The 22,465-nt window shown below is 42.0% G+C and overlaps 1 protein-coding gene across 1 annotated transcript in view; it reads left to right on the top strand.

Annotated features, from left to right (window-relative positions):
- Positions 1-4,814: 4,814 nt before the first annotated feature.
- TCP11L2 (t-complex 11 like 2) overlaps positions 4,815-22,465 on the top strand; it is a 39,021-nt gene continuing 21,370 nt past the window's right edge. The window contains exons 1-5 of the mRNA XM_066356080.1: positions 4,815-5,381; positions 13,663-13,855; positions 15,945-16,080; positions 19,661-19,781; positions 20,784-21,004. Coding sequence (XP_066212177.1) covers positions 13,699-13,855; positions 15,945-16,080; positions 19,661-19,781; positions 20,784-21,004 — 635 coding nt within the window. The 5' untranslated portion in view covers positions 4,815-5,381; positions 13,663-13,698. The remainder of the gene's footprint in view (positions 5,382-13,662; positions 13,856-15,944; positions 16,081-19,660; positions 19,782-20,783; positions 21,005-22,465) is intronic.

The following is a 22,465-nucleotide window of genomic DNA, read 5'->3' as shown; positions in this document are numbered from 1 at the left end:
GGCCTTTTGAAAATCTTTCCTATAATTTATATGAAAAGCTCCATTTGTTTTCATGACTTTAAAAAATATGAAAAAAAAAGAGAGAAAAGTTATTTATTATGCAGTGTTAATAGCCCACCACCACTAAGGTATATTTAGGAAGACATACAACTATCGGGTGGTATCATTGTGTGGCACTGTGAAATTATACTTAGTGACATTTGAACTAATACATTCTCACTGTAAAAGAAATAGGCCATTTGCATGTATATAAACTAAATCAGAAACATCTCCGAACTTGTCTCCTAAACAGTTTGGAGGATAACCTTCTAGTCCATTTCTATGCATTTCATATATACATAATACATATATGTGCTCTCAAGTGCAAGTCCTCTGTCATGTATAAATGGTATCACCACATAGTCATTGTTCTAATTCATGTTTTCATGTTGAACATGCTCTCTAAAGACACATATCTTACTCTTTTCCTTTATTCCTTCTAAATTTGGCCTCTTCTTTTAGAAACTCTTCCCCTACTGGTTTTCTAATTGATATTTAAAGTGAAGATCAAAATATTCAATCATGATTGATCAGGACTATAAAGGCATTTAGAAAAGGGCTGACTGGTGATCCAGTGGTGGGGTAAAGAGCATGACTGTCTTGGCCAGGGCTCTTGAGTCACCACTTTTTCGGCTTCTAGATGCTCCTTGGAGTATCAACTCCCCTTGGGCCCTCCCACTTCCTCTGCCCAGAGTTGTCTTCACTGCTGGCTCACTCTCATTTGCTTTCTAGGGGACAACAGCAGTTTCCAGGTAAGTGGAAGGGGCCCATGGAGGGTGAGGAGAGGTTACTGTTTTCTTTTAGTATGAGAGCGGTCAGGATCTGGAGCCGTGTCTTAGGAGTGAGAGTACAAATGCAATTGTTATGAGAAATAACCTTCAGTTTTATACTAATTCAGTTTAGTGGAGTCAGAGGAAAAACTGGTTTTGGTGATTTGGAAACTTGATCAAGCAACAACATTTTGATTAACAGTTGAAACTGGTCAATGTTCTAAATCTGCCTTATATTCAAGAGAAAAAGAAAAAAAAAAAGACAAAATCTGCTAAGAAGGTGTGGTCAAAATTTGAATATTCAGTGACCAATTTTCTATTTTGTATATTAGCCAAATTATTTAATTCCATCCACTTTACATTGCCTCACCCCCTTACTAAATTTTAGCCTTTCCTCGCACGTTATGATTAACAGGGGAGAAAAAGAGAGATGAGGTTCCATTTAATCAATTTTTTCTACTTATACTGGAGTCATATCTTATGTGAGGGGTAAAGTTCTAAGGAACAACAGAAGGTCAAAATGAGCAGTCAAAATTATTCTTAAAAGTTCCTTCAATGGACCACAAGACCTGGGATACACCCACTCTTTTTGCCTACAGCATTGAAACAGATATGTTTCATCAGATGAGCACTAGATGTAAAATACTTGCATTGCATTTTGGGGACAGGTTAAGGGAAAATAAGTGCCTTTAAACACTAGACTCATAATCTGTGTGGTGAGATCAGGACTGGCTATGTAATGTTTGAGGTCCCGTGCAATATGAAAATGTGGGGCTCCTTGTTTAAACAATTGTTACAAATGTTAGAATCGCAGCAGCAGAACATTAAACCAAGTGTGGGCTTTTCCAAGTGTCTGGTCTTGGGCAATGTCACAGGTTGTACATCCATGAAGCCAGTCCTGGGTAAGAAGCTTGAAACATAATGAGAAGCTTGGAAACTGAGATCAACTCGGGAAGAGATGCCTCAAAACTCCCAGAGAGAGAATAGGGGAAAAATCATTGCCAGTGTTCAAATTATTCTCTTGTGCTGCCCACACCCTGTCCCATCTGAATAGTATAGTTGAAATTGTATTATGCTACATTACCATATTATATAAGTTAAGTGGTTGAGAGGTTTCAGATCAATATTACAATAAGTTTTGGATTTTATAATTTTTTCTCGAGGATTCATTGTAATTTAAAACTCAGATTGTAAAAAAATAAATAAAATAAAAAGAGAGAATAGTATTTACATTTCTTTACTGTGCAAAAATTTTGACCTACCCTTAGTTACTTGCCAAAAGCAATAGATCAAATTTAGTCTATTTTGTATTTTATCAGGTAAAACAAACTGCATTACCATGAGTTCTCCAAGTGGTCACCCAAAAAGTAAGAAAAATTAGGTGTGATCATGTCTTTTTCACATAAAAAGTTTAATTATTTTACTTACTAAAGAGTTGCCTCTTCAGACTTTTTTTCCCATAACGTCTTGAATAATAATCTGAGCAAGAAGGATTTTGTTCTATGACTGCCTGAGCTCTCTGAGCAAGAATGTGATTCAAGGCTAATTTTTTAAAAAAGGAACTAATATTTTACAGTACTATATTTTTTCAAAGCATTTTTATATCTAAGTCAGACTGAGGGCAGTTGGTCAAATAATTGACCAAAAGGTTTCCAGATAGCTAGTTATTCAATGTCGAAGTAACAGAAGATTGTTTTCCCAGGCTATTTTCTTTCCCTGGCTTGGACCTCTGATGTTACCCCACCTCTTCTACCTCAAAGATCTCAACCCAGTACATATTAAAACTTGACTAACCTGCTTTGACAAAAATTGCTTCCTTGTGCCCTTGAGAGTTACATATTTGAGCTTTAAAATAAGCGCCATGCCCAGGGTCAACAGCTGGTCATTCAGGTGGATTGGTCAACTTTCTTGACTCATGCTCACCTGCTCCAAGTTATGTAATAGAGCAAAACAATACTTAAGCTCCTACAAAGCTAAGAAAAGAAGCAAAGCTGCAATGTGTCATTGTCAAAGTGTCCAGAAATTTGAAGGATATTATTGGATAAGCTATTACAGAGATTTTAGGGTATTGATGGCAGTTGTCATGTGGTGGTTGTTATTTGGGAAGATTAAAATTAGAGGCATCTGTTATCCTGACTGCTGATTACAACAAACTGTATGGAACAACTTGGAAGAACCAGGGCAGCAATATAATTTTCTTTTTAATCTCTTGATTTGTATCAAGTTGTATACTTTTAGAGAAGGGAGGAGAGAATGGCATAAGGCCGAGGCCAGGCAGGTCCACATTGGATCTGGGCAGACAGTAGAGAAACTACCAAAATGCGTTGGGCCATTCCTGTTTAATAGATTCTCCCAACAGCAGACGAGCACACAGGAGAAAATCACTTCTCAGGCAAACAGCAAAAATGGCCCCTCACAGTGCTGGCCAGGCAGTCTGCCGTCTGCAACCCGCCACCTGAGCGCCAGCCCGCATAGCCTTACATATATTATACACAAGTGTTTACACATGCTCACACACCAATCAGGCAAGGTTCTTCCAGCTGGTAAATCAGCGACCAAGCCTAACACAATTGTTTTTCCCACAGAGATGCAAATGTATATTTATACAGCTCACCAGATAAGTTTGTTCAGAGGGGTTTGCCAAATAGTTTTAATACCTTATGGAGTGCTTTCTGTGTCCATTTCTAACAGCTTCACGGGTGTTATCTCATTTCATCCTCACAGTAACCCAATGAGACAGTTATCATTGTTATCCCCATTGACCAAGATCAGTATGGGCAGTAAATGTCAGAGCCAGTGTTTAAACCCAAGATGAGCCCCTACTACAACAGTGAATTATTCCATCCAGGATTAACTGGCTTTCAACCATCCTTTAAAATGTTGCCTGATTGGTTCTCTTCTAGAACCAATTTTGCCTCCATAATCCAGACATGATTTCAGCACTAAATAAAAATACTTCAGCCTATATAAAATTAACTTACATTCCTGCATCAAACTATCTCCTAAATAACACCAACGTACCCTAGGCATAAGATAGAGTGATTTTCATGCGCGTAGCTAGGGGAAAGATGTTTCCGTGCACCTTGAAGCATGCCTACAAGTGCTGAGCGGTAGGCCTGAAGGCACAGAGCCCATCCTAACACTGCTTATTTACATTAACCAGTGTTGAAACTTCTCCCGGATACAGTTAGGTGCTGCCTAGAACCGTAGATGCTTTATCTCTTGCATGCACATAAGTTTGCTCTTCAGAGAGCCTGTGTGGGTGTGACTCCCAGGAGTTAATCGTCTAGTGCAGCCATATGCAAATCTGGACCCGTGTGTATGTGGAGATGCAGACACGGTTGGTTGCTGCTGACGTGTGTGGAAACGCACTTGCCACGTTGTCCATTTGGCTGTCTCTGCAAGTGTGGTCGGTATGACAGTGAGCACTCAATTTGGATCTGCCCGACTAGATGAGAGGTGTTACGGTAGCAAAAGTTCCACCCGCGGCCGGGGAGCTTGCAGCAAAGTTCACACGCTGGTGCGTCCCGGGGGACTGCAGTGGGATTGATACAGCCCTTCCAGAGCGGATCCACGGGCTGCTTCGCAGAGCCCCTAGCTAGCTCCGCTGTTCCGCCCCGCCTTCAGCGCCCCCAATTTGGCCCCGCCCCCAGCGCCCTGACAAGCCCCGCCTCCAACGCCAGGAGCTCGGGGCTGCACTGCGCCCCAGTTCCGTAAACACTTCTCTCCCCGCCCCTAGACGTCTCCGGACTGCACCACTCTCAGGCCGCGGGGGGTAGCTTTCTCTTTAATCCGAAACACCTTCAATTCAGGCTCTCCTCGGCTTATTTCATCCAAACATGCCGAGACATGTTCTGAATAAAGTGAAAGCTGTCATATATCTGCTTGCGGATCCTGCAATGCCCTGGATTCCCTTCTCTACATGCTGCCTTTCCCCCACCCGCCGGTCAGGCGATGGTCAGGCCGTGACTTCCCCCTTAGAGTCCCTCCCGGCCCTTTAAATACCGCGTGGAGGGGACGGAGAGGCTGGGGTTGGTTGGCTTGGTGAGTTTTCGCGGTGTTTGTGCAGGGCTGGGTGAGGGGGCACCCAGAGGCCCTTTACCCGGGTTCACTCAGTCGCCTTTCTCCTCGGCCTGTCTCCGCTCCGGGCACTGCCTATCTGTTCCCGGGGAGGGGTCGCCGGGCCTGAGGTGAGGGCCCGGGCCCGCTGATGGGGATACGTTGGCTTTAGGGCTGCAAGAGCGTCCCTGCCCCATCTTAGAACTCAGGCCTGGGAGGCCGGGGGCGGTAAAGCCCGGTTTCGTGCCCCCCCCCATCCTCCTGCTTCACATCGAACCGCCGTCCCGCGTGGGAGCGGGGCGCGGGCGCCGAGTACCCACGGCGGGTGTCGGGGTGGCCGCGGGCTCCGGGGCCCGCAGGCAGCCGGCGCAGCGGCTGGGCCGCTGTTTACATCTCGCTGGGCCGGAGCCAGCGACCGCTCAGCGACCGGCTTCCCACCATCTGGGCTCCGGGAAGGGGCATCTTGTTCCCTGCGACCCCCCGGCCCGGCTGGAGTGGGCGAACCGGACCGTGGTGAGTGCCAGGCGGGCTCTGGAGCGTGTGTTTGGGGTTTGTTGCCGGGGCGTCTCTGGTAGTTGGCTCAGCCTCCGCCGTCCCCTCCCCCAAGGGTTTGTTTTGACAGGAAACGTGGTGCTGGAGGGGAGCGGCTGCGGGAGGACGTGTGGGGTGTGTCTGTGTGTGTGTGGGGGGGGGGGGGGTAGTCTTTGCGGACTCCAGTTTGTCCCCTCGGGGTTACCTCGTTAGGGGAGAGGCGGGAAGTGCCAGCCAGTCAGGCCGGGGGTCCAACCCCTGGCCCCTCAGGGATGGCTTGTGCTTCCCAAAGCTTCTCCAAGTCTTGGTGGCACCACTCAGGTTAATAGTGCTGATTTGAGGTGGCACGTGGACGAACATGACTCTGTGTTTTTGTTAGTAGTAGAAAAAACTGTTCCATTAAATGAGCGATTTCACAATGATATGAAGTCTCCTTTTAAACTAAGTGTGCTTAAGTGAAAAACCTGGTGAAAATAAAGAGAAGCTATTGAGAAATTAGTGTATGCGTGAGGATGGAAACAAGTGTAACGAGTGGCACTCAAATGACTGAAGTTTGGGAAATATTGCCTTGGCCGGTTGTCCCATTACCTTTATCTTGAAGAAACTAGACAAATTGTCCCTGTACCCAGTGGGCCCACCAGTCCCCAAGATTCCTGTGGTCTCATGATCTCCAGCCCAGCGACCTTGCTCGCTGCTAACTGCCAACCATACTGAGGTTACAGCAGTGTTTCCCCTTTAGGAGGCTCCCTGCTTGCCTTTTCCTCTTGCCTCCAGGGATTTCATACATCACCCTGCCAGCCCAAAGAGGTAGCCTGACTTGAAGTGGCCCAGGGCTAAAGATACTCAGTCATATGTGGAAACAGCTTCCATGCTATTATGTGGGGGTGCTGAGGGCCCCAGAGGGCACAGGTCCTAAAACAGGGCAGCCAGTGGTGGGAGGAAAAGTGTTTTCAAGGTTGAAAAGTGCCTAGAAATCCTCTCTGATGCTGTCATGTTATGTGTAGTGTGAACATCTGTTTTAGTCAATGACTGGCTCGTTGACTTTTATCTAACTCTCTGGTGGCTCTAGTTTGATGAAGACCAATCTTCTCTAGCTGAACCAAGCAAGCACCTTTCTCCGGTCTGTGGTTTTTGCTTTGCTGGGGGTGGATAACTTTTAGCACTGCTGTTTGGGACTGATTCTAAAGCAGCATTTTTGCAGATGTTGGAGATTTTCCACACCATCTGCAATTTTTCTTAGAGCCCGGTCTTAATCCTTGGACTCCTTGCCCTTTAGAACACCTATGTGAATGCTTGTCCCGGCACCTGACCTTGATTGGGTCTTCAAAGATGAAACCCACTAGATATTTCTTGAAATTTCTTTTTGGTGACAACCTTAACTGGATGGGTGTCATTTCTCAAGGCACTGCTGGATAATCTGAACAATTCACTTCAAAATCTTTTCGATTTACACTAGTTGTCACTGGGGATTTTGCAGGGCTTAAAGAATGGCTGCCTGCTAGAGGGTTTTCAGTCACTCTAGTGGGGTGGTTGAGAGTTATTTTGGACAATAGACTCTTTCAGTGATGTCCTTAGTGGTGTAGTACTTGAGCAACCACCCTGGGGTAAGGTCAGCTTGCTACCATATGTGCAGATGTTCACATGGTGATAGGTAGATGGATTTGGCAGAGTGGGAGTGGAAAGAATGAGCAGTGCACCAGATTTTCTCCAGCCATCCTAGAGGAATAGAAAACGTGGGCTTTAGGGATCCACTGACTGGATCTGAGTTCTGCTGCTGCTGTGAATCCTTGGGCAAGTAAATAATTTAACCTCTCAGCCTCAGGTTCTTATGTGTAAAATAGTCATAACAGCAGTTACTTTAGTTAGCAATGTTATAATGAAAATTCAAGGAGATAAAACATTTAAAGCATTTTTCATTGGGGCTAGGTCATAATAAGTACTTAGTAACCATTAGCTTTGTTATTATTTGCTATCAGTGAGCATTGAAGAGTGGAAAGATACAATGTAACTGTGAGTCTTGGCTAGTTTGAATGTGTTGAATTTCTAAGGCACTGGGAATTAGAGAAGGGAGACATAGCTCCTTCCTGGAAGCTACTTAAAATTTAGTGAGGAGACAGATATGCAGAAACAACTATAGTACTTTAAGTGACTGCATAATGAGAATATAAGTGATGTAAGGCAGAAGAGAAGGAAAGTCCAAGTTTTATGAACAGGAGTGTGGCTTTATTTGTCCATCAGCAATACTTATTGAGCCCTTGCTTTATCTCAGGAAGAGGTCTAAGCTCTAGGTGGCTAATTTAGAGGGAGTGAATGAATGAGGATATCAGGGAACATGACTTTGAAGTCATAACATTTCATTTCAAATCTGAATGATGACAAGGAGCCAATCGTGAGATCAGGGAGAAGAATGTCCCAGGAGGAAGGAATAGCAGGTGCAAGTACTCTAAAGTAGGAAATTTGGCTTGACTGAGGACCGCAAAGAAGGCCATCATGTCTAGAGCAGGAAGGGTTAGTGGGAGAGTGGTACAGGGTAAGTGGGCAGAGGCCAGATCACAGAAGGATTATAAAGCAGCACCAGGAGACTTCTTAGGAAAAAAGAAACCATCTGGAGAAGAACTCTCAAAAGGGATGATTTATTTTTCCTCTTTGGAAGGCCTCTGGCCTATTTCCTGTATTATTCTCTTGGCGCTGTTTAAGAAGGACCTTGGCACAAGTTTGACTGTATAGAACTTTTGTAATAGAGTGATATCTAAGCTGTCATTTAGACTTGAAGTTTCAGTTTAGTATGTTTTTCTTTTTTTTTAACCTTTTGCTCAGAAATAATTTTAAACTTATAGAAAAAGTTGTGAAAACAGTATAAAAAACTCCCCATTGTCTACCTTTTACTTATATTCACCTATTAACATTTTGTTCCATATGCTTTATCATTTTCTCTCTCATTTAAATAATTTGAAAGTTGCATGAATCATGGCCCTTTACTCCTAAATATGTAATCACAGTACATTTATTAACTTCAGTAAATTTAATGTTGTAATACGGAGGTAGATCCCAGTTTTGTGACAGTGTTCTCAATTGATGCAGTAATGTGCCCACTCCCACACTCTGATACAGGATCCAGTCTAGGATCATCTGTTGCACTCACTGTTAAGTATCTTTTCATCTGGAACATATCCTAGCCTTTTGTTTATTTATTTGTATGAGATTGACATTTTGGAAATTCATAACTTCTTTTTTTATGAATTTTTTAATGTTTTATTAATTCATTTTAGAGAGAAGAGAGAGAGAAGGTGAGAGGAGCATGAAGCATACACTCCCATATGTGCTTTGACCAGTAAAGCCTAGGGCAGGGGTCCCCAAACTTTTTACACAGGGGGCCAGTTCACTGTCCCTCAGACCATTGGAGGGCCACCACATACAGTGCTCCTCTCACTGACCACCAATAAAAGAGGTGCCCCTTCTGGAAGTGCGGCTGGGGGCTGGATAAATGGCCTCAGGGGGCCGCATGCAGCCTGTGAGCCTTAGTTTGGGGACACCTGGTAGGGTTTTGAACTGGTGACCTCATTGTTCCAGGTCGACGCTTTATCCACTGTGCCACCACGGGACAGGCCTCATAACTTTTTCTAGTAAGAGCAAAATAATAGTTAATAATCTATCACCAGGAGCTTAAGTACTTGACATAGACTATTTAAATTAATCTTCACAACAATTAAAACCAATCTTTCCTCCATCTGTTATGAAATATCAGGTCTCTGTACCCATGCCCTCCCCTCTAAAATATCAGTGACCATTCTGTCATTCATTCATTCACTTATTTCAACAAGAAATGTGTGTCTGCTGTATCCCAGTCTTTGACCTTGGAAGGAATGATATAATATTGCATTTATTATTAAATATGGAACACTCAGTAAAAAAAATGTAATTCTTTTTGAATAGTGACTCATTGTAGTATTAGAGGCTTTGCTTGGAGTCCTCTTCTGTTTTCACCTCTGACTTGACCTTTGGCCCCTGAGTAAATCCTCCAGGTTTGAGAAGTGATGTTCCTGAAAATTGTGTGGTTTGTATGTGAGTTGCCATGGTGAAGGTTAAATAGGTCTAAGTTTGCTGATACGAGAATCTAACTTTCATAAAGAATCAGCCTGGTTTTATGACCACTTGTTTAAGAAAGAATATGGAATAGTTTTAAAAGCAATCTAATTACCCTCAATGTCTTTTTCAGTCAAGAAACATTGTCCCCAGATGACTTACATAGAAACCTGAGACCAAGAAAGTAAGAACAGACGTGAAGGAACCTAGAGAAGACCATTTACACTGGATGGGACACTTGCCTTCAGTTTTTAGATTTCAAACCAGTGTAAGAGTTCTGCCCTAGGTTAACGACCAGTCTTGTTTATCTGTAGGAGAACCTGCTTTTATCATCATAGGATAAAACTCTTCTTCCCTTGAGAGTTTGTAATGCCTAAAACGATGCTGATGATAATAACAACATAAGCAAATAGTACTAATAATAGCAAGCTCTGTATCCTGTTTTATGCTGTGTTAGACACTGTTTCAAGCACTGCATACATTGGTGTGAGATTTCATTTACTCAGCCCTGTAATTTAGGTAATATTAGCAAGCCTGTGTGAGGAATTGGGCAATTTCCTAATAAAGTAACAATGGACATTTTGGCTTTAAAGAGAAGTTTCTGCTTAGAAGAAACTTCTGCACTAAAGCCCAGTGTGTGTGGAAGCTTCTACCAAATGAGTTTCTAAACATTTTGAAACTTTTAAATTTCCTGTTGCATTCCCTGTACTAGAAAGTCTCCCTTCAGTGAATTATTGGAAGAAAGCGTAGTTGTGTGTTATTAACTGTCTGCTGTGAGCACATTTAATTTCTCATAACCTCTAGTGATGCCTCATGGAACTCTGGGTTTATAGCATTTTAGCAGTTCCTAGCTGCAAGGAAACTTGTAACTGGCCCAACCTGCTTAGCAAAGTGAGGTGGAAAAAGCAGATGTGATGTGCAGAAAGTCACACAGAAAATTAATGACAGGCTCAGGCCTCATATCCTAAACTTCTAACGTCTAACTTAGATCTTTTATTTCTTCAATCTTTGTACCTTGCTGCCTTGTTAAACACAATTTAAAAACCGATGAAGTGTGTTGTACAGCTGCAGTAGAAAAAATGGACAGTTCATAAATTCTAATGGATGAATTTATGGTTAAGTACATCCAATGGATTAATGTATGAATTAACCTAATTCATAAATTCCAGTGAACGAAAGCTTTTATTCATCTTTCCTTGGAAAAAAGGCCAAAGAGAAATAAAAGCAGGCCACACATAGCACAATGATTGCAGTGGAATGACTGAAACAAAATGATAAAAGTGGAAACAAGGTTTAAGATATTCAAATAAAAGTGTGATATGGACCAGGGAATAGTGCACTTAAACCTAATAAGGTAGGTTTCTCTGTAGGTTCTCTGCTCCAGTACTTGAACTTTGGCAATACCAGGCCTGCAAATGTGTAGTGATATCAGTTTGCAAATGTTCTGATTGAGGCTGCACCAAATGGGATTCAATGATTTCAATTGAGCTGACACGGAATAAATACTTGTCACCATACCTGACACTGGCAGTAGACGAAACACAGTCTCAGCTTTACTAAGGAGAGTTGGAAGTAGCAATAAGGGAAAATTACTGTACAAGGGACTAAGCACTGTCATAGAGATACAGGAGATGTGCTGCAAGTGTAAAAGGAAGAGTGCCCTTAGCACTGGCCACAGAGTAGAGGGAAAGCTTCCTAGAAGAGGCAGCATTTTCAAGAAGTGCCATAGGAGAAGTAAAATGTTATTAGTAAAGAGACAAGGCTAGAGGGAAGGGCAAGCATTCATTCCATTTAGGATCAGGTTTGGCAGAAGGGAAAGGATTAGAGCAGACACTTTCCTTTTGTCCTCCCCCCTCTCCCCAGCAGATGGGAGTTAAAGCTCAAGTCGAATCCAGTTTGCATGGGGATAAAGGAGGTTATTTCACCACTGAGGATGCAAGGGCTTAGGGCTTTTGTATAGCCCGTGTTCTAGGTGGTTGGCCTGGGGACTCTAGGAAAAGGTTGCTTCCTGGCAGCTACACTGAACTCCTTGCCCTTCGGTCTGCAGAGGCAACCTTCAAGTTACTGGTTTTCTGTTTGGGAAAGCGGTGGGCTAAGCCAGGGTACATTTATATGAGTAGCAGGTCTGAAGAAGTTTCTTTAGGTAAAGCCAGGTGCAAATGACCTTGAGCTTTTGACCCTTTACAAGTCCCCTTCAAGCCTATCTTCGCCTCTCCCACCAAGAGATAAAAAGTAGCTCTATTTCTCTCAACAAAGGCTAGATTCCCCTTAAGTCCCAACCCTGCCTGCCTTTCTTTTCTCAGGTTTCCTTAGCACTGCCTTGTTTTATCTTTTTCTTGTCTTCCAGCATCTGGCACACACAGTTTTAGGTAACTGGACTTGAGAGGCATGAGAACAGGGTCCTGTCTGTTTTGTTCACTCTTACTTTTCCCAGTGCCTAGTACACAGTAGGCACTCAGTAAATATGAAAGGAATCATTGAAGGAACTGTACAGGTATTTCTAGGCATACTCTGCATAGTTGTGGTTCCACATTCTGGCAGCTTTAAAAGCTCTGTGTCCCTCATTGCATGAGCTGGCCCAGGGTTAAAGAGACTCTGAACCCTTTCTATCATTACTGTCCATTTAGGGGTTGAGATGCCTTTCTCTTCAAGCCCAGGTTTCCCCTCAGTGTCAGCTGACACCATACTCATGTGAAGGCCAGTTTTCTCATGGGCCTGGCTAGGGCTCCTGGGCTCGGGCCTGGGCAGCCTGTGTGCCCAGGATCTCCTTTCTAAGGGGTGACTGGGCCAGGTGCCCTGCCCTGGGAGGCAGTCTGCTGTCCCAGTGACAGCACTGAATGTAGAGGTAAGGGACTTGGCTTATGGCATCGTTAAGTCTCCTTGTCCCTCAGAGTCTGCCTCCCCAGCCTGTGACTCAGGATCTTCTGGGCCTGTTTGTCCATTGGGTGGTAGTGGGTACTTTGTAAATTGTCAAGTACAACTCAAATATCAGGCCTTACTCTTCCTGTCACGGCAGTTCACCGGAAAATGGAGAAGAAACTAAAGACCTGCCAGTCAGAGAGGCTCACAGACAACTTATGAGGCTGATTTCAAAAATACTTGATTTAAAACAGAGACGTAGAATGTTAACAACAGCTAACATTTGAGTACTGTACTAAATAAACACTTTAAGATGAATCCTGCCTGACCAGGCGGTGGCACAGTGGATAGAGCGTTGGACTGGGACACAGAGGACCCTGGTTCGAAACACCTAGGGTGCCAGCTTGAGCACAAGGTTGCTGGTGGCTTGAGCATGGGATCATAGACATGATTCCATGGTCGCTAGCTTGAGCCCAAGGTCGCTGGCTTGAGCAAGGGGTCACTCACTCTGCTGTGGCCATGACCCCCGCCACTCCTTTCTCAAGGCACATATAAGAAAGCAATCAATGAACAACTAAAGTGCCACAATGGAGAATTGATGCTTCTCACCTGACCTGTGATGGCACAGTGGATAAAGTATCAAACTGGAATGCTGAAGTCACTGGTTCAAGGTTCTGGGCTTGCATGGTCAAGGCACATATGGGATTTGATGCTTCCTGCTCCTCCTCCACCTTTTCTCTCTCTCTTCTCTCTAATGATAGAGTCTTTTAAAATAAAAAGAATTGATGCTTCTCATTTCTCTCCCTTCCGATCTGTCTGTCCCTCTCTCTGTCACACATACACAAAAAAGATGAATCCTGTTTCATCTTCCAGTAATCCGATGAGATTAGTCTTTCAGCCCAGTTTTACTGATAGAGTAGGTAGTTCAGTGACCTCCTCAAGGTCATATAATGAGACTGAGCTTCTAACCTGGGCAGTTTGACCACAGAGCCCCACACTCTTGCTCTTACATCCCTCTGTTTTCACAGCTCTGGGAGAGAGATTGTGTTCTGCGCTTTGTTTTTTAAGGATCCGATATGACTGAGACTCCACATTCACACTGAGTCTATTCCAAGTAAGGTCACACCTATGGCCATAGAATCCTTTATCTGGAAGGCAGTCCTGAAAGCTGAATGATAGCCTGGCTGGGTAAGCATGAGACCTTCTGTGAGAGCCTTTTGAATGCTGTGATACATGTGACATCATGTCCCCACCGAGGAAGCATCAGCATCACCGGTAAAGTACTACAAAATATTGACCCAGGATCTATTTGTCTGTGCAGGTACTATCTCTCCGCCCCACACTCAAGTGACACACGATGCCCTTCAATGACGAGAAGCAGTGTGTGGGTGAGGACCAGCCGAGCGATTCTGATTCTTCCCAGCTTTCCGAAAGCATGGCTTCGCTCAGTGACTGTGAGTGCTCCGGGCAGAGCTTTACAAGTGACTCTTCCAGCAAGTCCAGCTCTCCTGCTTGTAAGCTAACTGGGGAGCAGAGGCTGCGGGAAGTGGGGCGATTCTATAATAGACATGTGTGTTGGGTTTTACAACTAAGAATTGACAGATCCGAGTACAGACTTCCCCTTCTTTCCAGATATGTCAGAATAGCGCTGCAGAGGCCTTGCAGCTATCTTGGCCAAGCTCTCAGAAAAAAATAGGCACTAAAGATTTCAAGCTGCCCATTGTTATTTTCATCACTGTGTCTGGTCTGCTGTGGTGTGACTATAAACCAACCCCACCTGTCTTTCTAAAATAGTGCAAAACCATTCTTTGACATCACTTCTTGGCCCACATTCAAGGATAGATTGAAATTAGTCTTTTCTGATCATTTCTGATTTACATTAAAGTCTCAATTCAAGGGTCAGGGAGGAAGTGAAATACTCTAAAGATTTCCTGCTGATTTCAAAAACTGTTGTGCAAATCAGTTCAGAAAAAGGACCCATGAGGAGAATTACTACACTAAGGGAGTGGCAAAGAGTTAAGGGTGGCCTCAGTGAAGGGAGACATCTCTTTTCCTTTTACTCTGTGTGGAAGTTAGAGATGTCTGAAAAAGGTGCATTTATTTGTTTTTTATACTTTTAAATTGGCATTTTGTATAGAAAATATAACATTTAAGCTGACAAAATTAAATGCAGCAAAAAGCAACTCAAATGTTTAATATGATCAAATGCCCATTTCAGAAACATTTGTTCATTTGCATTTATTTAAATTTCTACATTCTCATTTTTAAAAATTGGAAAGTTGTATAGAGAACTTACGTATAGAAAAAACATTGCCTGTATTATTGCCCAAAGATGGCAGCTGGCAGTGCTTGGTCATATCTTAGTTCTCCATATAGACATATGTGTGTGCATTTGTGTGGACTCTTCACTTAGTATTATAACTAAAACACTTGCTCATGATAACATATTTTGAAAACATTGTTTTTATGACTACTTACTACATCAAGTGAATATATGATAAATTTATTTAACCATTGATTTGTCACTGGACATTTAGTTTGTTTTTTTCTTTTCTTTTACAAATACTGTTTTATGAACATCTTGGTGCACAAAGCCTTTCTAGGAGTTCCTTCAATATAATTGGATTATTGGACCAAAGGGTACAGACAGTTTTAAAGCAATTCTTAATGAGACAGAGAATTGGCAAAAGAATTTTCTAGCAGCCATACAGCTTTCGGTGCCTTTTTTTACCCTTTATACTAAGTATAGAGGGTTGGTGCCTCTAAAAGGGCACCTAGGAGCACTGAAGAAGGGTTTTACTATTCCTTCTTCTTCCTCCTCTTAAATTCTTTAACGTAGCAAAATATTGCTAGTCAGTACTGATGTTGAGGTAATGATTGTTAATTAATAGGAGCTAAGAGAACCAACAGTGGTTTTAAATGGACCTGATTTATTAAACATTTTTTAGAATAATCTTTAGAAATAAATAGAATAATTTTCCTTCCTTCTGAAAAGTATAAGCCTTTCAGATTTGTTTTAATTACCTACATTTATTGAGTTCTTACTATGTTCTTTTTTACCTAAATGATCTCATTGAGTCACCTCAGCTAAGTCCTGTGAGGAGGTCAGTGATGCCTCAGTGAAGTTGAGGATAACTACCAACTGGCGAAACTTGGAACCAAACCTAACGCTACCCTGCCTATGCTTCCTAGAAATTATAGTTTTAAAAAATCAGTTATTTCATAGTAAGTCTGTCTGCTTAAATTACAGCATAAACAGTGGTCATCAATTTCCTGTATATTACATATACTAAATGTAAATGTAATAGGCATAGAAATGAAGTGATTTAATTTTATTAAAATTAACCTAGCCAATTTTAATAAGGTTTTCTCAGAAACACTGAAAATATATCAATGCAGTAACTGAAGCTATCAAAGGAGTTTTTAAAAATTTGAAGTCTTAAATATTAAGCAGGGGAATCCATCCATTTTGTGTGTTCTTCTTGCTTGTATAACTCTGAAAATATATACATGTTGGGATAACTTACACTCTTGCTGCATCAGGAGGCTTCATTGGATGCCAGCTTTTTTTTCCACATTAACTGGTTTTTGCTTTTCTCTTAGCAGCAAGCCCTCCCAAGGTTACAACATTTGATGAAGTGATGGCCGCAGCAAGGAACCTAGCAAACATGACTCTGGTTCATGAAATAGCTGTAAATGAGAGCTTTGAATTGAAACAAGAAGTCCTCCCTGAGAACAGGTAACCAAAAGATGTTGTGCATAAACTGTACTGCAGATTGTGTGTTGTGTGTGTGTTTGTGTGCATATACACATACACACCAAGTCCTAGAAGTTCTCATATAATATTAGTGGGAGTAAACATTCTCTGGTTCTCTAACAAGTTCTTATACTTGTTTTTAAAACCATTCTGCTGGGTTACATGTTATCTGTTATCTTTAGAACTCAGCTTGTGTGCCTCTGTCTCTTCCTGAAGGAAGCTTTTCCTGACATTTCTGAGCCTTTTGGATGACATGACATCCCCTTCCTAAGACTCCTGCAGCCTCCTCTACCTTCCCTTTGTTGAGATGTCCTAAAAATTTATATTCAGCATCTGTTTTTTCCCACTTGACCCAAAGCACCATTAATGGAGGAACTGTGTCTCTACTATTTGCTCTATCCTTACGACCTAGCGGAGTGCCTGACATATAATACATGCTCAAGAAATATTTGCAGATGGACTTATTAAAAACCAGTATGTACATTGTAAAAGATAAAGAAATGCAGCTGAGTGTTAGTTAGGAAGAGGTGATCCAGAAGCCTCTGGATGGAGGAATTCCAGCTTCATAGGCTCCCCTATTTAACCTCACCACCAAGGCCCCTTTAGTTATAGATGCACCCTTGTATCCTATCTCGCCCATCTGGCCTCTGAGGCAGGACAAAGAGGAGAAAGCCTTGTGGCCATTACTATAGATAAATCATTGTTAGAGGCAAAGTTGGTTCATGGGTAATGTCACTGCACCTTTAACCTCACAGTGACATTTATAAACCTGGAAGCATTCTTTATATCATCTCAGACAACATGTAATCTTGATTCTATTCAGAACTTTGTTTGTTTTAAATCAAGACAATTGTAAACATAAAAGTTTTTAAATATAAAATGTGGATTATAGTCTTCCTGGGGATGTTGTTCCTAGTACTCCTTAATATTTTTTAAGATTACTGGCCCAAACAGGTGTATCTGTTTGGTTTTCTATGGTAACTGCATTTTGTCATCATCTTTTGTATCAGTTTAGGCTACCATCCTCTCTAGACTAGTTCAGTCCTGACTAGTTGTTCCATCTCCATTCTTAGTTCCTCCACATCCACACGGTAGACGTTGAGATCTTTCTAAAGGGGAAATCAGATTAGATCATTTCTTTGCTTAAAAGCCATCAATGGTTTTCTAATACACTTAGAATAAAAGTATAGGCTCTTTAATATGGCCTGTAAGATCCTCCTCCCCAACTGTGTCTTTAATCCTTTACCTGCTTACTCATTTTTAATGTGTTTTTTTTTGTTTCTCTTTCTCTACTAACATAAAAGCTTTCTGAGAGATATCTTTTCACTATAATATCTCCAACATCCAAGACAGAGCCTACCACATATTGAATGTTGAATAAACACTGATTGACTGACTAGTAAAAATGAATGTTTGAAGTTAAAACTAGTATTTTTTATGAAGTACAGCAAAAGATAATTTTGGGGCATTTGTACTTTAAATTCAAAAATTACAAATATATGTAGTAGTAAAGGTGTTTTAGGATCAGGTGGCCCTGAGGTTTGAATGTGAACTCTGCTGAGACCATATCTGAGCCTCTCATTCCCCAGAATGAGATGGGGACTACAATACTTGCTTCAAATGCATGCTCAGGGCCATGTGAGCACCTTGAACATAAGTACTTTGAGACTATGGAAAATATGAGTCCTCTTCCCTTCATTTCCTATCATAGCTAGAAAATATGAGCAAGGGACATGACATGCAGAGTCCTTAGGACACATTACCTTTGTTTAAAAATGAAATAGCATATTAGGGAGGCCTGACTAGGCGGTGGTGCAGTGGATAGAGTGTTGGACTGGGGCACAGAGGACCCAGGTTCAAAACCCCAAGGTTGCTGGCTTGAGCATGGGCTCAGTGAGCTTGAGTGTGGGATCATAGACATGACCCCATGGTCACTGGCTTGAGCCCAAGGTCACTGGCTTGAGCAAGAGGTCATTTGCTCTGCTGTAGCCCCTCGGTCAAAGCACATATGAGAAAGCAATCAATGAACAACTAAGGTGCCACAATGAGGAATTGAATCTTCTCATCTCTCTCCCTTCCTGTCTGTCTGTCCCTATCTATCCCACTCTCTATCTCTGTAAAAAAAAAAAAAAAAGAAAAAAGAAAATAAAAGAAATAGCATATTAGGAACTGCTGATTTTTCAGATAACTCTCCACAATGGCCAAGTCGTTGCTTTTTGAAATACGGATGACTCATATTTTACCAAATATTTTCTTTGGAGAAAAAACTTGGTAAAATAAATCAGATATCTGATACCCAGTAGGCATGCTTATAAATGATTTAGTTGATCTTATCCTCCTCCACTCCACCCCCAGAAAATTAAAGAAAATTAAAGACCTAAGGAAGTATCTTTCAGCCTTTAGGAAAATTTAAACTCAGATGTCCTGAGAGAACTATAAAGTTGTTTTAGCTCATTCCTGGTAGGTCCATTGAGGCCAAGTGTCAATGAGGCTGGTAAAGTCAAGAGCAAAAGTGCACCCCAACCTTTGTTTTTGTTCTATAGCTGCTCAAGAGAGTCTCAAACATTGGAAACGGCATTTCTGTTGAAAACGCTTTAACATTTAAAGTTGCTGAGTAGAATATAGTATTTGTAATTATAGAAACAATTTATAGAAACACACTCCTCAAAATGCTAATCTCTTTCTCATATTATTGTATATTTAGCTATTTGTACTTAAAATATTGTAAAATTAGGAGATACACCCAACTATCACATTGTCAATTCATTCACCAGGAATTTATTGAACAGTCTGTATATGCCATGTGCCGTGTTAGTAGGTACAGTGGTAGGTACCTAGAAGAGGTTGTGGCCTCCACCTGGGAGAGGGGTATAGCCTTGTGGGGGTAGAGACTGGTAAATAATTCCAGGGAAGGCCAATATGTACTGTTCTCAGAGCTGTTACAAAATAGTGTAGGAGTTCTGTAGGGATGTGTATTTTAGTGCATACCTATTTTAGGGGATTGACATAATGAGTGAGGCAAGGTGGTCGTCTAGTGGTCTGTTGTGAGCTGTTGCTAGGAATCTATTTCAGCAGTTTGCTCTGGCTAACTTTAAATGGGACATCAGAGCTGAAATTGGCAGGCTTTCAAATACATGTCTCCTTGGGGCCAATCTGTTCTGTTCTGTGCCACAAAACATCAGCTGCTAAGGAAAGAGCAACTTTGCCATCTCATCCCAAAAATCTGGAACAAGTCTAAGAATCTGTGTAAAAGAGTAGCTGGGTAAATTATGATATCTCCTTAGGACAGAATATGATGAACTTATTGAAAGCTATAGGAAGGAAGCATTTTAAAAGTCTAGAGAAAACAGAACAGAATGTTAAATAAAACAAGTATATAATATCGTATATAATTGGTACTCTGTGTTAAAACAATACATTAAAAATGGAAAGAATGTGATTTTGGGAAATTTTTATTCTCTACTTTTCTGCATTTTCTTAGATTTCTACCATAAACATACTCCTTTTATAAACAGGGAAAACAATGCTCATTAAAAAAAAATGATCCTTATCATTTCTATAGCTTGGTCAGCCGAGTGAAGCACATTGTCCACCAGGCCTTCTGGGATGTTCTGGAATCAGAACTGAATGCTGACCCTCCCGAGTATGACCACGCCATCAAACTGCTTGAAGAAATCAGAGAGGCAAGTTGACATTGTCAGTATTAATTAGTAATTGTTTTCCTGCAGAGACTGTTTTCATGCCCTCCAAAGAGTATTTAGAGACACTTTTTGAAAAACTGAGTGAGTTCAATCACGGAGGGGTTTTTCCCACACCTCCTAAGTGTAGGTGGAGGCTGGGAAAATGGGGCTGTGGAGGGCACTCAGGGTGATGGCTTAGCACACCGAGTAGTGGCTGTAGTGGCTAAGACCACGGACTCTGGAGTTAGATAGTCCTGGTTTGTGATGGCTTCTCCTTCTTGAAGTCTTATTTCCTGAGTACTTACAGATTAGCTATAAGGATGAAATGAAGGGACACTTACAGTTTTACCTAACATTTACATGACACTCACTCTGTGTCAAGCATTAGACTGTCCATTTATCCTTACCATGATGCTGTGAGGTAGTTACACCTGTTGTTTTATATAAAGAAACCAAGTTCCCTGACTCCAACTCAGGGTCACACAGCTTTGAGGAGTGGGAAGGGCTTTGAAACTGGCTCAGAGTGCTCCTGCCCATGTGTCTGCAAAGTACTGAATATTCAGTATAAAGTTGCTTATATAATATTTAATAAATATATGTAAAATATAATATACTGATGGAGCCCATAGGGGGATTGGGTTTGCTCTTCCTTAATGGATTCTTTTGGAGCCATGATCTGCAACTTGTTCTCTCTTTGCACAGTGTATCTGTAAACCTTTTGAAGTTCTTTTCAATAATATTGCTTCCTTACTATTTGCTTTCATTCCAACAGTATCAGTAATTTCCCATGAAAAGGGGGAAGGAGACTTTAATTCAGAAGCCAGATCTTTTTAGGGTTGAGATACTGGAGTGCTCTGAACCACTATCCAGTCCATATATACTTCCGTGGCATTCAGGGCATTAAAATATAGACAGGGAGCTTGGTCATCTAGACACTGAAATAAAAAATGACAAGCTTTATTTATGTAATGATGCTGTTCATTTTTCATCCCTTTCCCTGTGTAGATTCTCCTCTCTTTACTGACTCCCAGCGGTAACCAGCTTCGCAACCAGATCTGTGAAGTTCTGGACATAGACCTCATTAGGCAGCAGGCTGAGCATGGCGCTGTTAACATCCAAGGCCTGGCCAACTACATCATCAGCACAATGGGAAAGCTGTGTGCTCCTGTGAGAGATGATGATATCAGAGAGCTGAAGGTTACTGGGAACATTGTGGACGTGCTGAGGTTAGCACTTTTACCTCTTGCATTTTCTTAGAGTACCTTTGAATTCATGCCAAAGGAAAGTGTGGGGATCGAGGAACACAGACTAATAACTGGTCTCTCAGAGGAATCCTTGGCACTAAGAAAGAAAAAAACTGAATAAATAAGGATTAAGCCAACCATTTGCTATGCACATAGAGTCTTCAGATGAAATGATCTAACAGGGTTATTTGGTATGTGCTGGGCATTAGGGATGCAATGATGAAGAAGACAGAGTCAATCCCTGACCCCAGGGAGTTTATAGGCTAGTGGGAAGACAGACTCTGAAAGAAGAATTAAACCTATGATAAGTGCTATGGAAGGGGAAATAGAAGGGCTAGTAGAGCCTCCAGCAGGAGGACCTGGTGAAGGATCTAGAAAGGCCTCTTTATTAGGTTACTGCTAGCTGCTATTACACATAACTCTGAATTCCCAGTGACTTAACCAATAAAATTTGTTTCTCATTCATGTCACAGTTCAAGTCAGGGGTTCTTAGGAAGCCTTTCACATGCCATTCAGTGACTCGGGCTCCTTCCTGCCCTGTTCCCAACCTTACTCAGGTCCTCAGAGTTCTTTACATTCAGCTGGTGAATGGGAAGGAGATCATGGGGAAGGCATACCCAAATGTCTAACCACCTCGGCCCAGAAGTGACACATTCCATGGACTGATTAGCACCACGGTCCCACCTAGATTGAAGGGGGCCTGGGAAATGTGGTTGCTGTCTGGAAACACACTTCCCAGCCTCAAGTCTGCACTGTGGAAAGGACTCATGGATCTTTGGTGATCAGCTAGCTATCTCTGTCACAGCTTCCCTGAAACAGTGAGACTCTAACCTGGCTGTGCAGACAACAAGTTCCTTGTGATCCCAGAGGAGGGAGGAGTCTGCAACACTCCTTGCCACTGAAGGGAACTTTTCTTTGTGTGTGTGTGTGTGAATAGGGCCACACTGATACGTGAATTTTATGTAATAGCATTGGAAAGGTAGGAGAAGGGAACTGCATGTAGCAGGTAACTTTACGACCTTGGGCACACTGATAACCTCTCAAAGTCAACTTTTACCCATCTTGTAAAATAGGTGTTATGATCCTTAGAGTTGTGCTCAGCTCTGGCAAATTCTGATTCTTCAGTTGCAGAATCTTTGCTTCTAGTTGTCTCACTACCCATGTGTGATATCAAATCTGTGGTGTTCATCTTGGTCATTTATCGAGCACTTACTGGGTTCCACTGTCCCCTACATTTTACATTTATTATTTCATTGACTCTTTCCATCATCCCTGCAAGGATGATCTTGTCTTCTCGTTCAAAGGTGAGGAAACTGAGACTTAGAGAGATTGAGTGACTTGTGCCTGGCCACAGAGAGGATTTGAGCCCCAGGTCGTCCAACTCTAAAAGAAAGTATTTTTTTCCTAATGTTTCACTGCCCTGTCCTTTTCTTTTTTCTTATT

Source organism: Saccopteryx leptura, chromosome 1 (assembly GCF_036850995.1).
Source record: "Saccopteryx leptura isolate mSacLep1 chromosome 1, mSacLep1_pri_phased_curated, whole genome shotgun sequence".
In the NCBI taxonomy this organism is placed as follows: Eukaryota; Metazoa; Chordata; class Mammalia; order Chiroptera; family Emballonuridae; genus Saccopteryx; species Saccopteryx leptura.
The sequence above is the reverse complement of the archived record's forward strand: the minus strand, read 5'-3'. Positions and strand labels throughout refer to the sequence as shown.